Raw genomic sequence first — 15,227 nt, 5'->3', positions numbered from 1 at the left:
AACACAGACCACACACCATTTATGTTAATGTATCTTTGGGTTTATTTGCTTGTTTTAAGGAGGGAGAGGCTGAGGCAGATGTCTGGCTTAGAAAAACACGTATTTTGGAATTCCTTGGCTTTCCCCCCATACCTTTTGACTGTTTTTTGAATGAGCATTTGCTGTGTCTTTCCCTACCTTAAAGTGCCAATGATTTAGGCTTATGATGCATATGAGGACATCAGCTTACAGTGTAAAAGAAGGAAGTATATTCTGGCAGCACACAGTATTCCAAGACCAAATTCTGGACAGGCATTTTAGGGGAGAGCAAACATCCCATGTGAGCAACTCCCACCCTGCCAGTGTGGGCCATCCCCCCAGTCACATCTGCATTTATCTCTTAAATAATAGGAAAAAAGGATCACAACAACATGGTCTGTGCTCACTGTGCAAGGCTGCAGCTCTACAGCACAATGCCACTGAGATACAGCCCAAAGGCACAGTTTAGTAGAGATTAAAAAAAGAAAAAAGGTGTGAAATGTTAATCAGTCCAAGCTAATAACAACCCAGATTATTACTACACTGTTACTGTGCCTTTCCTGCACTCCTCTCATTGCAGTGCTTCACACTCCCACAAATTTACTCTCTTGAATGATTTTAATTCCATTACTCTCTTTTTTCTTTCTCTTCCCTTTTAAAAAAACAAGCATTTTATTTTTGAAATAAAATTATTTTAAATTATAATCAGAGGAAGAAATTATACTAATTCCATGTGGATGTTTCTCTTATACTGACAGCAAAGAGAAAGAACAAAGATCTGAAGAAAACAAAATAAATTTAACTTAACAGTGAATTATTAATGAAGGCCTGCAAAAGGAAATGAAAGGAATGGTTTGAGAGAAGCAAACAAAAAAAAAAATGTTGGAAGGTGACAAGCTTAGATAACTATTTGATTAGGCCCTGGAGAAACAGAATTTTTTACAGAAAAAGGAAATGTGATAAAACTCAGTGGGTAGAATGCTGTGCTGTGTGCCAGTGCACTCAGTGAGGCGCTGTGGAAATGAGACCCCTCCAGGAGGAGGGTGGGGATCTGCACAGACAAGGACTAGTCCAAATTTCAAGGTCAGTCACTGTGCAGCGTCTTTCCCCACACTGAGCTCTGCAAGAAATGGGTTATCAGTACCTGGATTTATATACACCTCTTAAACCTGATTATCATCTGTGATTCAAAAAAATTTCCCAGGCTTTAAGAGTCTTAAGGGTCCAGTTGGGAAGCACTTAAACAGAAGGAGTATCTGGTTCTGCATTTGCAGGTACATTTATTTCTCTGCTTAACCCTTTCCCTCACCTCCAACTTACATAAATTCCCTCAAAGCTGCCTTGACAATACAAATCTGTCAAACAAAACCACACTGAAACACCCAGACACTAAAAATGCAACAGTTTTAAGTATTTGCCACACTTCTGGGTGAGGTAAATTCGGACTCTTACCATTAACAATCAATTTTCCTGACAGAACTTATGGATAAAATAAGGTGCAACCTTAAAAACTTCTACAGCACTGAAAAAGTTACAGGAATGTGGAGCCACAAAATGCACTGTGAGGATCAGGTTCAGTATTCCCCATGGCTTCCACCCTTCTTTGGGTAAATCTGGGGGTTTTAGGGAGCATTTAGCTTAAGTAAACTTTCTCTCATGTTTCCTGGGACACTACAAGGTCATGTGGGAAGTGTGTTTTATGGTTCCTTAAGTAGCATTCCCAGAGTCCATTTTCATTAACTTTAAACTTTTCCAGCTTTAGGCCACAATACAGGTTCTTTACACACACTGTACACTGTACACTTCATATTTCTCACAATAAACTCTATCAAGCTCTTACCAAGAGGTGCTGAGAGCACCATACACAGGAGCACCACAGTAGCACAGGGTAGAAGAGAAGGTAGTTCTCTTCTGAGAGAACTAGTCTGAGCAACAGCCACCTATCCACACATAATTTCTTAATTTCATTTAATTTCTTAATGTGATTGCTTCTGGGAAACTTTGTTAGACATTAACTGAAGCAAAAGGATGCACTATACTGCAAATCTGCTATGAAATACTGGTTTCCAAAAGCAAAGTAAAAAAAAAAAAAAATCTTTGCATGAAGACATTGCAAAAATAGTTACCTAGATACTGGAATTAGAATGGAATAATAAATGTTAATAAAAATAGAAGATATAAGGCAGAAAATATAATGCACCCTGTGGTGTTCACTGAATAGACATGATGTTGTAAGCCTTGTAAGTGAAAAGCTGATTACAAGGCAGATGGCACAAGAGCAGCAGATCAGGACCAACCAAACTTCTGAGTACTACACAATGCAAACCAAAGAATGTCCCTCCAGTGCCTTTTTCAGTGTGCACGTTACAAACCCACAACATCAGTGACATAAATGACGTAAAATGAAGTGTTTCATTACCATTGTAACCTCTGAGTTGTCAATCTCCACTGGATCCACATCTAAAAATATCTATAGTTACCTATTGCTGCTACTGCCACAAGTGCTCAAGCTGCAAATAGTCATTAGTTAAACCAGCCACTTAGCTAAACATATTCATGAGTTAAAGCAGCAGTTCTCGGTCAGCTTTCCCTCCTGCCACCCCCACAGTGCCCTGCTGACATCTGGGCCACCTTCTGTGTCCGTTTGCTGCCAGTGCACTGAGGCTCTGTGTGCCTGGGGGTGGATCCTGCTCTCCCTCTCCACATTCAACTCCAGCTGAGCTTTCCCTTTCTAATTCTGTCCCTGCACACCCAGGCTATTCCTTATTTCCCCCAGGTAGCTCAACTGCTGCCTCTGCTTGACCGTCCACACACCAGAAGGGACCATCCTGAGTATCCAGAATGTCATACTGAGATAAAACGACAGCAAGAAAAGGCACCGCAGGGAGAGCAGCAAGCACACACACAAAAACCCCCAGGCAGGGGAGACTTGGACTGGCCAGACCAGCTGAAAGATGGTGAGGTCTTCTCCTAACACTGTGTATTAATGAGAGGGGACCATCAGCAAACACATGCCTTGTACAGGCACCACAGGGAACATTTGGTCCCTCAACAAAAAGGCTCAAGATGAGAAACACCCACGAGGACTTTCTCTGTCAACCCCATCAACACCACCCCGGGCACTCAGCACATCTTCCCAAACCTCCAGTCACAAGGTGGTCTTTACCAGAATGGGCATGGAAAGGCACAGCAAGGAGGAGGAGGCAGGTGGGGGAGTCACAAGCAGAAATGTGCACAACACCATTTTTCCATGCATAATTCCTGATTAGGCCCCAGACTTTCAAACTCAATCACATCACAGTTTCTTTTTCTGTTCTATTCGCTCTCCATAATTGAGGACATTTCTAGACAACAAGGAACTTTTGAATCCCAGTGGTGTAAAGCAGGGTAACTGGTTTAACATGCAGACAGAATAAAACACATTTACATGTTTAAACATGAACTTTATAAAGAAAAAATAAGACTAAAATTTATTTATCTTTTTCCACACTCAAAAGGCTGAGAGAATTGGGACTGTTCAGCTTGGAGAAGGGAATACTTCTCCAGAAGTGACCTAACTGCAGCCCCCCAGTACGTGAAGGGAGCAGACAAGAAGGATGGAGAGAGACTGTTTACAGGGGCCTGGAGTGACAGGACAAGGGGGAACAGCTTAAAAATGAGACAGTAGGTTTAGATTGGATATTGGGAAGAAATCAGGAAGAAATTCTAACAGTGGGGAGTTCCTGGCACAGGTTGCCCAGAGAAGCTGTGGCTGCCCCATCCAAATCTGGGATGGTGGAAGGTGTCCCTGCCCATGGCAGGGGGTGGAATGAGAGGAGCTCAAATGCCTCTTCCAGCTCAGGCCATTCTGTGATTCTCTGATACTTAGGGGACTTTTCAAGCCTATTTTCAGACAAAACCTGCTACTGTGCTTTGGAACGTGCAATTTTTTAAGCTCTGTATAATTCCTCATTGCTTTACTGAATTTAGTTCATTTCCACCCCTCAAAATCACGCTGAATAAACGACCAAACATTTAAATAGATATCATATTTTCTGCATTCACCCAGCATAAATAACTGCCCTGCATCACTTTTTCTACCAGTTTCCAGCTCTTTTGGAGCAGTTTTATCCAGCCTGCATGTCCCTCTGTACCATATCAAATTTAATGCTTCTCTTCTGTTGAGGCAGGAGGTGCATTCCCATATACCAGAACAAAATTAGTTGGCTCTGAGGTGATTTGTGCTTGACAAATCTATGTTGACTTTTACTTATCGTCTTGTGGTTTCTCAGTGCTAACAAGTAGTTTATTTGTTCCCCAACTTTTCGCATTTGCTGACCTTCTTAGGGAGATTGAGGCAAAACAGACATTAAATACTCCAGTTATCTTGGAAACATCTGCTCATGGCTTAAAGTCCTCTTTAATCTGTTCAGTTATTTCTTGATTTTGTAAATTATTTTTTTGCTGGTAAAGCATTATAGAACTATTCTTTTTTTTGGTCCTTCATGTCTTTTGCTAATTGTATTTTTTTCCTACAAGTTTGTCTCTTCCCATCCCTGTTCATGTGATTTCCTCAGTTTCTCCTTTTTTCATACTGCCTTCCAGACTATTTCACCACAGAACAGGTGATACAGACCTTCTGTTGTTGCCATATATTGAATATTTCTGTCATACCAAACCGATTTGCTTCTGTGCCCTTCAACAGTATCGTTAAGAAACCAACAACTCTCAAATGTCCTTTCTCCATATCAGTTTACCCATCTTTGTTTGATGTTTACCGAACCCTTCCACATGGAGTTTCACCATCTTTACATCAACATTTTCATTCCTTCCTTTTTGACGTTACTGTCGACTGGATCATGCCATGACCACACATCCCAAGGCACATCTCACAATGGGGTTCTACATCCCTGCTGGATCAATTATCACATTACCTTCCTCTAACTTCCACGTAGCAAACAAACTGAGGTATAAAAGTTTAGTAACAAAGACTATGTTGCCAGACTAATGGCTTTTGTACATAAGAACATGGGACTTCTTGGGGCGGGGGGAAATCCCAAACAGTTTAAAAAAGACAGAAAACTTGAATCCCGTTTGACCTGAGCCATTAAGTTCTGTGCACTCACAAGTGCATATTCAAGTGAATATTTATATTTCTCTCAGACTAAAAATTAAGTTTTTCCTTGTGTTTACCTCTAGGTCTCAGCCCTCTCACAGCAGCATTGTTATTCTTGCTGTCCAGAGCTCCCCACTGTCACCCTTTGTCCCCTCCTCCTTTTTCTGACAGCACAAACCATCAAACACAGGAACATATTTGTATTCAGAACCTGAGAACCACCTCAAACTGCATTTCTGCTGCAGCTTCAACCTTCTGATTGCTAATCCACAACCAGCACCCGCTGTTAGTTCAGCCCTTGACAAACACTGCAAATGTCACCAATTCCTCCCTTAACTAAGTGGGAAATAACTCTTCCCCCCAGCAGGTTCAGGGAGCTTTGTAATCCAGCACATGTCCAAAGCAGTAACGCTGAAAGCCACTCAGCCTCCAGCAGGAGCTGTTTGGGTAAGCAATTTATCAACCTCAAAACCATTTCAGAAGTGAATTTGTCCCTTTCATTTAGAATGCAGTGAGCAGAAGCTTTACCTGTTTGCTTTTTTCTTTTTACCTTAATGTACTATATCCTGAGAGGAAAGAAAATCTTTTCAAGTAGATATAAAAACATCATTCTAAATTTGTAGCAATGTGTTTGTCTGTTTTCTGGTTTCTTCTGTAAAACAGAGCTCAGCCTCATTACACATTTCTTCCCCAGCACTCCCTGGGACGTAAGAAAATGTAAAAATTATGCTGTTTTCACTGCAGCAGATCACTGGTGCTTAATACCAAGAGCTAAACAATAACAACTGTTTGCACATCAAAGCATTACTATATAGATTTAAATATGTCTGAACCACTCTTTGTGCTTTTTCTCATTATAACTATTACTTTATTTTTTTATCACAGGCAAAATCCCTTCTTAAGGCTTTCCATTCAATGTTTACATACTATGCAAATGCAGCCCAAGACAATTTATCTCCTTTCAAAGCAATTTCTGCTGGCAGCAGCTTGTCCACTTGTCCCTTCCTCTTCCCTGCAGCTTTCCTCATCTAAATAATTTGTTATTTTACTGCTCTGTGGTAGAAACTGATAAATTCAGTATATTTTTTTGATTTGGTTTGCCAATTTCACCTTTCTCTTTTAACAGCTATTTTCTGGTAATTCTCTTAATAGAGGAATCATAGGCATGAACTCCCAAAGTACAGCAACTGGAGAGTGTCCAAAGCAGAGCTCCGAGGATGAGGAGGAGTCTGAGCAGCCACCAGAAGGGGATGAGGGCACTTGGGCTGATCAGCCTGGAGGAGACTGAGGGGAGACCTCGCAGGCCTTCAACATCCCCTGAGGGGAACAGAGGGACAGCTCCCATCTCTGCTCTCAGGGATAGGACCCCAGGGGATGGCCTGGAGTTGTGTCAGGGGAGGTTGAGGTTGGATCTCAGGGAAAGCTTCCCCCAGAGGGTGGTTGGCACTGAACAATCTCCCCAGGGCAGTGGGCACAGCACCAAGGCTGCCAGAGCTCAAGGAGTGTTTGGACAACGCTCTCAGCAGGGTGGGATTGTTGGTGTGTCTGTGTAGGGTCAGGAGTTGGACATTGATGATCTTTGAGAGTCCCTTCCAATTCAGGATATTCTGTGATCAAAGCAAGTGTTTCTCACTTGAGGGGTAAAATAAGCACTATGTTCTACCAGGTTGGGCATTCTTGCCATATTCTATGGAACAACCTGTAAATTGCTTAACTAAACGGTGGCAGACATATTTATGACATGTAATCAAGTCATCAGAGCTTCCCAATTCAGACCAGTTTTACAGTGGGCTGTACTCTGAAGAGCTACAAAGCTGTTATCACTCTGCTCTGAACTTTCTTAGATGAGCATTACTCACATACTAATGTTCTTCTGAAGAGAGGAAAGAACATTTTGTGGCTCTTCCCTCACTTTGGAACAACTCTAAATCCAATTTGCTGTGAACTGGGAGAGTTTTGACTACGGTAGCAAATATAGTTTGTGCTGACTGGCAGGACATGCCTTAACCAAAACTCAGAACACCCCCCCAGACACGCTGTACTTCAGACCAAGGCACACCTACTAAGTTTCCAAGACACAACATAAATGCTGCAATACTCTTGTACGTGTTCTGCAGTTTTCAAAACACACAGTTGTAAAGGAGAAACCCAGCCTATTTCACATTTGTGACCACTGGTACCAATCAGCTCCATGTGCTGAGAGCACAGACACAGGGACGAATGTGAATAGTTTATATTGATGGCAGCAGAGCAATGACAACCAGCTTTTCTGTGACAGGCCTGTAAGGCAAGGAGTGGAGGAGAGCTACAGGGCCTCCATTCATCACCAGGCACACAGCAGTGCTCTCGAACCATCCAACAGCCTGGCCTGGCCTTTATTGGGGATCCTTAAGCAACAGCCCTGAGAAGGCAGCTACGAGACATCAAAACCCTCAGTAACGTGGGGAGGCAAAGTCAGAAACCTCAAACAAAATCCAGCCACCCTGTGCCTTTAATGCTTCCCTACACTTCACGTGCAAACACCACTGTTACTGACATTCCCCCCTGTGCACTGCAGGGCTGGCAAGTTATGATTTAGCAGCTCTGTCCCTTCAGCTGTGCCACAGCAACACACCACAGGTTGTTCCTCCAATGTATATCCACCATATGTAACTTTTTCCCTAGGAAGCTTTTCAGTTCTTACCTGATCTGTTTGCCTTCTCGGACATCGTACAAAGAGAAAAAGACATCTGTGTCCTCTCCAATTGTGTTGTAGGTGAAGCTCTTCAGGCTGAGGAAGAAGTGGTGAGGCACTGGCATGCGACAGGCTTCCCCGTGGCGCTGACGGATCGTGTCCACCTGCCAGAACCAGGGGAAATCATCTGTGGTTCTCCACAAACAAAGGACACGGGACCAACTCCATCATCTTAACGGAGACTCCACTCTCCTTTCTCCACCTAAGTTTAATCTCAAATATATTCTGCCTCAGATATGTGCTAGGTTAAGTTTTCTTCCTCTGTTTTTTCCACTTATAATTTCAATAGTTTGAGAAACCACGATAACCAAGTAGATACGAAATAAATGGTTTATGCATTTGAAATCTGGTTTTATCAAGTAAACCATGTCAATCCTATTTCTCAGATTTTGGCTTTATACTGGTAGTGAAAATGAACTATAATAAGATGTGCTAGGGTGGTTCCTGATGATTTCCATTTAAAGTAGATGGACTTTAGTGTAATTTCCATTAAAGCAGATGGACTTCAGAGCATTTTTAGGAATAACATTTATTCCATTATTTCTTTTTAGCAGCTGCAATTCATTTACAGAGATAATTTATGTGGCCAGAGGATGAGGGCAGTGACCATGCCCTTGTGCTGGGCACTGGTGAGGCCACACCTCAAATCCTGGGTTCAGTTTTGGGCCCCTCACTACAAGAAGGACATTGAGGGGCTGGAGTGTGTCCAGGGAAGGGAATGGAGCTGGGGAAGGGTCTGCAGCACAAGTCTGATGAGAAGTGGCTGAGGGAGCTGGGGGGACTCAGCCTGGAGAAAAGGAGGCTCAGGGGGGACCTTCTCACTCTCCACAACTCCCTGACAGGAGGGGGGAGCCAGGTGGGGGGTGGTTTCTTCTCCCAAGGAACAAGGGGGGATAATTAGAAGCAAATGTATGCTTTTAGTTTTATACCCTTTTACATCTATTTATGCTGATCTTAATAAACAAGTGGCATGATTATCCTAAGCTCACAAGGCTTGTCTCCTCTGAATGTATAGACTGGTACACACCAACAAAGAAAACCTTAAAATTTCCAGACTTCCAACTCAAGATTTGTACTGGTTTAAAAGGAATTTTGTTCTGGATTTGAAATTAAACCCAAGTAAATCCTCATTCTTTTAAGGACAGGCAGCTGTGGAAGCACAGATCTCTGCACAGATCCCTGTACAGATCCAAGGCAGTTCCCAGGACCAGGACTGGATTACATGACTGCAGAAAGGGGCTGTGAGGCAGAGGCCACAAAGCCTCTGTGTCAGCAGGGAGAAAGCAGAGTCACGTGGGCAGAGGGAGGCTTTGGATCTCACTACACAAGATGATCTTTTAAGAACAGTCAGAGCCAAAGAAAAAAGACCTAAATGGAATTTGAGAAGGACCTCAGGGACTTAAACATTTGAGGATCTTCTGAGGAAGTGTTCTGTGGGTAGGGACTTAACAATAATCTCCACCATACCTTTACATACAACTTAAAGACAATAAAAAATTCCAATGTGGGTGGTATTTACCTGTGACGTGCTCTGCTGGACACTGTGTCTACTTGACAAATGCTGTGGAGACACAAAATAGTACAATTTAAACCTTTTTGAAAGTAAGAAATATTTATATTTGTGTAGCATTAGAACAGTAATGGTAAAATATGACTTTTAAAATTGTTACCAACTTTATATGGCCTTTTTTCACAGTATATCATTCCCAGCTTTCCTGAAGGTTTTTCTCAGCAAAGCCATTTCTTAGCCTAACTACTTCAATTTACAGGGGTGTTTACCTTCACTTTTAAAGGAAATGGCTGTCACAAGCTAGAAAGAATTTCCAACACTGTACCAGCATTTCTGAAGAGTTCATCACCCTATGCTGATAATCTATGTGTTCTGCTGTTAAACAGGGAGATATCTCACCACTAATCCTCATCTACCACTATGCTGTCAATGAAAAGGTGCATTTGTTAAAAAAACCCAGACATCTAGAATGAAAGATGGATTTTAGATTTTGTTTAAATCTTTCGCTCTAATCAAAAGATGAAATCCTGATAAAGGCTGAAGGCTCCTCTACAGTTTCAGCTGACCAACACCTGTAAAGAAGCATCAGTATAATGAGCTACATGTCCAAAGAGGAACTCAGAGGATGATGCTGTGTTTAAAGCCTTTTATGCTAGAAGGAGATGTTATAATCAAAAAATGGACTGCAAGACTCACTGAACCCATTTAATCTCCAAAGGGAGATTTAAATACTAATCTAAATTGAAAAGGTTTCAGAGAGCTTTAAAAAACCATATCATTAATGATTCTGCCATGCCCGTTCCCTGCTCATCATCTCAACATTAGCATTTTAAGCTGAAATATTACCATTGACACTACCACACCTTATTAAACATTCTCTTCATTTGCCCCTTCTCTCACAAACCCAACATCTTATTCTGACCAAACACTGACACTGTGTAGCACAAGGAGAAGATTGGCTGCCAAGAAGGGCCCTGTATCCAACACTAGTGAGGCCACACCTCAAATCCTGGGCTCAGTTTTGGTCCCCTCACCACTAGACTGAATATCAGGGGAAATTTCCCCACTGAAAGCATTGCCAAGCATTGCAACAGGCTGCCCAGGGCAGTGGTGGAGTCCCCATCCCTGGAGGGACACAAAGGTGTGTAGAATGGGGACATGGTTTGGTGGCGGCCTTGGCAGTGCTGGGTTCATGGTTGAGCTCAATCATCTTAACGGTCTCTTCAAACTAAACAACTCTGATTCTAAATGGCATATTTTCACATCTGTTTACATTCACAGTTATAGAAAAGTCCTCTTTCACACTGTCAGTAAAAGAAATAATGATCTCCAGCTCCACTGTTTGTCTAACTACTGTATCAGCTTCTGAAGGTCAAAAAACCATCTAAGTTTAGGTGGCTGAGTTGCTTATTGAATCTTCTGTCACCTGCAACCATTCAGAATCAGCTGGCAAAGAAAAGACCAGTTATTTAAGCTGCTCCAGGTATCCTGTCCTGGCTTCTTTTGACTAAAATTCATCTCGAAATCCAAGTAAGAAAGCGGGTGAGAAACTCAAGCACCATAAATATGAGAGGTGTCTGAAGAGCTCCAGTTTCCTCAGTGAACACAGCTCCTTACAGAGTGACCACTGAGGTAAATCTGTAACAATAAGTGACCAAAAACATAGTTGGGTTTTATATTTTTCCACAGTCAAAAGATTAGATTTCACTAACTCTCTGCTTCTTTGCTTCAGGACCACACCATTAATATACAGTCACTGACTGAGTTTCTTTCATACCCTTGCCAAGCAAAGTGCCCAAAGTGAACATGTTCTCTTGGAAGCCGTTTTTGGGTACTTGGATGGGAGGGTGACTGAAAGCAGCCAACGTGGGTTTACCAAGGGTAAATCATACTGGATCAAGTGATTCCTCTGGTGTGAAATGACCTGATCAGCAGATGAGGGAGGACTAATGGCTGTTGTCTGTCCCTGCTCAGCAAGGCCCTCACCACAGCATTCCTGTACCCCTGGAAAGGTACACCTGGATGGGCAGACTGACCATACTGGTCCCAAAACCCCAACAAACAGTTGGACTGTCAGCTCCAAAGGTAGTGGCTGATGGTGTGTATTCTTCAGAGGTCTGCCCTGAGACCCCTGCAGTTCATCAGCTCCCAGATGCTCTCAGACTGGGGGCAGCAGACTGACTGCAGGGTCCTACTGAAGCAAGTCAAACCTAAGTCAACAGAGAACTCTGGCAGCAAGGACCTCCAACAATTTACTGCTCCTGTTATCAGGAATGTGCCCAATGTCACTGGGGTAACATTTATCCCCTTTTACTCAGCATTCAGTCAACTCCAGCTGAAACACTGCCCCGTGCTCAGCAAGGACAGGGGAGCAGCAGGGAGCTGGAGGGCAGGGTGCAAGAGCAGGATGGAGGGAACAGCAATCTGAGTCTGGAGAAGGGAAGGTCTGGAGGTGACCTGAGGGCAGCTTTGCTGTAACTGTGAAGTTACCATCAAGTTGAGACAGGTTCTTTACAGACCTTCACAGCAGTCAAAGCACTGTGGTCATCAACTCCAACATGGAAAAAGTAACCCAACCAAGACAGCCAAGCATTAGAGCAGGGACCCGATCTCTCTCCTTGAGGAATTTCAGGACCCAACAGGACAAAGCTCTGAACAGTCTGGTCTGAATTCAACACTGACTTCGCATTGAGAGCAAGAAGCTGGACTAGATCTCCCCCGAGGTCCCCTTACAACCTGAACAGCCTAACAAGGTGACATAAAAATAGGACTGTTAAGAAATTATCTATCTTCCCTCTAGAAAAAAAAAAAAATCAGTTTTACTTTTATTTTTCCCAAGAGGGAGTTGCCTGGTTAAGTTGTGCAAACTCGAACAGATAAGATGTTCAGCACATCTTATCAAAGTGCTCTCTGATGCTTAAACTGATTCCTTGCTATTGTAGCCTCAGCCCACTGATTTTTGCCTTATCCATCATCAGGATGAAAAGATTAATTAATTCAGCTTGTGACTCCATTATAATACTCAAATCTCCTCTACAAAACCATCTAAGCTTGCAGTGTCCCAGCCTGTACTTCAGAGAGAACAACCAACTGCAGAAGTTCAAACTCACACTGCTGATTCTCATTTGTATACTACACTTTTTGTAAAATTTCTTCAACTTCTCCACATTATTTGGAATTCTGATCCTTTAGTCCAACAAAAGAGTCAAAATTCCACTTCCAGCTTTGTGAAAGTTACATATTTAGGAAGCAGACTCCTTATTTCAGCATCTAGTCCTTAATTAAACATGAAGCACCACAAAATGGAGGATGACCACAAGAAATTCAGATTATTCATCCCTCCTCCTATTTAATCAAATTATTGACAAAAACTTTTTTTTTTTTGAGCATGGGTTTTCTAATTAGCTCTGTGTTTACAGTAATTTCATCTAAAACTAATGACTTCAGGAGAATTCCAGTTAAAACATTTAAAACCTTTATCAAAATTGAAATATGGTATCAGCTGCTTTTCCTCTATCCACTAGACTTATTTTTGTTCTGGAAGTGCATTGTAACTTCTAAAAATTGCTTATTTTGAAGAAGTTCATGCTCACAATTACTCACCTTCCTGTTGCAAATAATTAATGTTTTTCCCCAGCATTTCTGCAGGCAGATAACTATTTGCTTCTCCTCCTCCAACACTTTTTTTTAAAGTTTGCTTGCCCTTTGCCAGTATTCTGGAACCTCACCCATCTCTCCAATGATTATCACTGACATGGCTGATGTGGCTTCTCTAGACATCCCAAGTGAAATGTACACGTCCTAAATCCCCTGGAACTGGTAATTACTTCATCAAGTGACCACCTGAGCAGAATTCAGGAGGGTAAGGACATGAAATGCCACAGTATCGTACTGCATTGTGTGCCAACTTGTTTCCCTCAGTCTAAAACATTTCTTTAGTTTCTCAATTACTATTTAATTTATATAAAACCATTTCTTCATACAATTGACCACATTTGCTTGTTATATTTGACTTTGTGCATTGCCTTTCTAATTTTTCCATTTACCCATCTGTGCTACTCTACTTTTCTACAGTTCTGTTCTTCCATTCTTGCTCTTGGTAATCTCCATTTCCCTTTCACTCCAATGACTGAAGGCAACAAAGAATTCTGAATTTATCCAACTTGGCTTCTTAGTGAGCATCATGTGGTTCTTAATTTACTGAAACAGATATTAATTCTCCTTACCTCTCTTTTCCCACCAAACTCCTTTCTCAGGATATCTTATCTACCGATATGAGTTTTTAGTGTTGTTTTTCATCCTCCCTTTCCTGACAATGCTTGGTAAGTGAATCTCATCACTACCAAGTCAGTCTCAAACTGCTTTCTATCTTCATATTCTCATCTGATTTCTTCCTGGGGTTTAGAATCAAATGTACACAAACCTGTTCTCTGAGAATCTGCTTTGTTACAAACAAACAACAGCCAAAAAAGAAACACAAAGAGTTTGTGTCCAGCTGGTTTCCTTTTCTAGTAGAGTTCTGGGCAACTGAATTATCGAGTTTTATAACTGTTCCTTCTTGCCAGTCACGTTTTCCACTTGAATAAAGAATAAGCAGTTATGAGGTGATGGCAGCATTAATTTGAAACTATTTATTTAGAAACTTTATTTCTTAGGAACTCTGGTAAACTCATGGTATTTCTTTCATATAGTTGGAAGAAACAACTGAGCTGTAGCAGTTACAGAGCCAACAGCTGTGCCTTTCATGCACCTCCCCGAGACACATACCCAAACCAATACATTTATAAAAAACCTATTTAATCACCAGTTTTGAACATTTCCACTTTTTGAAACAACTTCCACTTTTGACACAACATTTGTGTCTTGTAACCCTTTCACTAAGAAGTGCCATCCAAGTGTTTCTGACATTGTGCAGCACTTCGTGTTCCTAAATGACACCTTCAATCCAACGGCAACTCCAGCACTGAGCTCTGGGGCAGAATCCCGAGAACATCTTTTCCCACCATTTCAAAAGTAATACAAATTTTTAAAGGGTTCTGTCGTATTGGTAAAAATCACAAACACTGTCATAAGAAAAGGGCAATTTGGTTTCCTGCAGGAGCAAAGCAACGACTCCTGACAAACGCTGCTCGTGCTGCAGCCGCTGGCACTCTGCTTCAGAACGAGCAACCTGGAGAAACAGGAGGGACAAGGCCTCAAAGAACAACAGTTCTGACAAAGAGGGGAACACAGGATCATACAGCACTCACACATATGCTCAGCCATGAAACAGGAGAGCTAAAAAACATGCTCACATTTGAAGACTGAAAATTTACCAAGGAGAGCAATGCTAAGTCTAACGACTCGGTACAAAGTGCCTGACAACAAATTGTCACAGAGAGGAGAGTCTGGTGTGTCACCTCCTCCACTGCTCTGCTAACATGAGACTGTTCCCCTTGTTACATTTAACATTCTACAACCCTGCAAATTGGAGAAAGTACTTTGGCTCTCCCAGCTATTCCTGCAAATTTACAATGTAAAACCTCGTTGCTCATTTGAGTATCCTTCAAGTATTTTGCCAGGAGTAAGGAAGATTCTCTCCCTGAGCTTTTGTTAAATAACAAAAACAATCCCCAAACCACATCAAAAAATACCCCTTAAACTACCTAAAATCACCAATATTCCCTTCCATCAATTTCTAATGAATTTTGTGTTAAAAAAACCAACAGTTTTTCAGCTGCTTTGGTTCCTGAAATTGCCTCCTGACATGACGCAGACACGATCAGACAGCACTGTCTTCTTGAATCTACAAAGTGCAGTAAGAGTGAAGTGTGAAGTGACTGATGGTTGGGTCCTGATACCAGCCCAGGACGGAGCAGCACAATGTGCTG

At 42.0% G+C, this 15,227-nt stretch overlaps 1 protein-coding gene across 13 annotated transcripts in view; it reads right to left on the bottom strand.

Annotated features, from left to right (window-relative positions):
- DOCK3 (dedicator of cytokinesis 3) overlaps positions 1–15,227 on the bottom strand; it is a 184,564-nt gene that overhangs the window by 105,727 nt on the left and 63,610 nt on the right. For all 13 annotated transcript variants that reach the window (XM_050312963.1, XM_050312961.1, XM_050312962.1 and 10 more), the window contains exons 8-9: positions 9,367–9,408; positions 7,797–7,951 (exon numbers count right to left, since the gene is read on the bottom strand). In XM_050312963.1, the coding sequence (XP_050168920.1) occupies positions 7,797–7,951; positions 9,367–9,408 (197 nt within the window). The remainder of the gene's footprint in view (positions 1–7,796; positions 7,952–9,366; positions 9,409–15,227) is intronic.

Source organism: Myiozetetes cayanensis, unplaced genomic scaffold (genome assembly GCF_022539395.1).
Source record: "Myiozetetes cayanensis isolate MyiCay16 unplaced genomic scaffold, myiCay2020 scf18, whole genome shotgun sequence".
Lineage (NCBI taxonomy): Eukaryota > Metazoa > Chordata > Aves > Passeriformes > Tyrannidae > Myiozetetes > Myiozetetes cayanensis.
The sequence above is the reverse complement of the archived record's forward strand: the minus strand, read 5'-3'. Positions and strand labels throughout refer to the sequence as shown.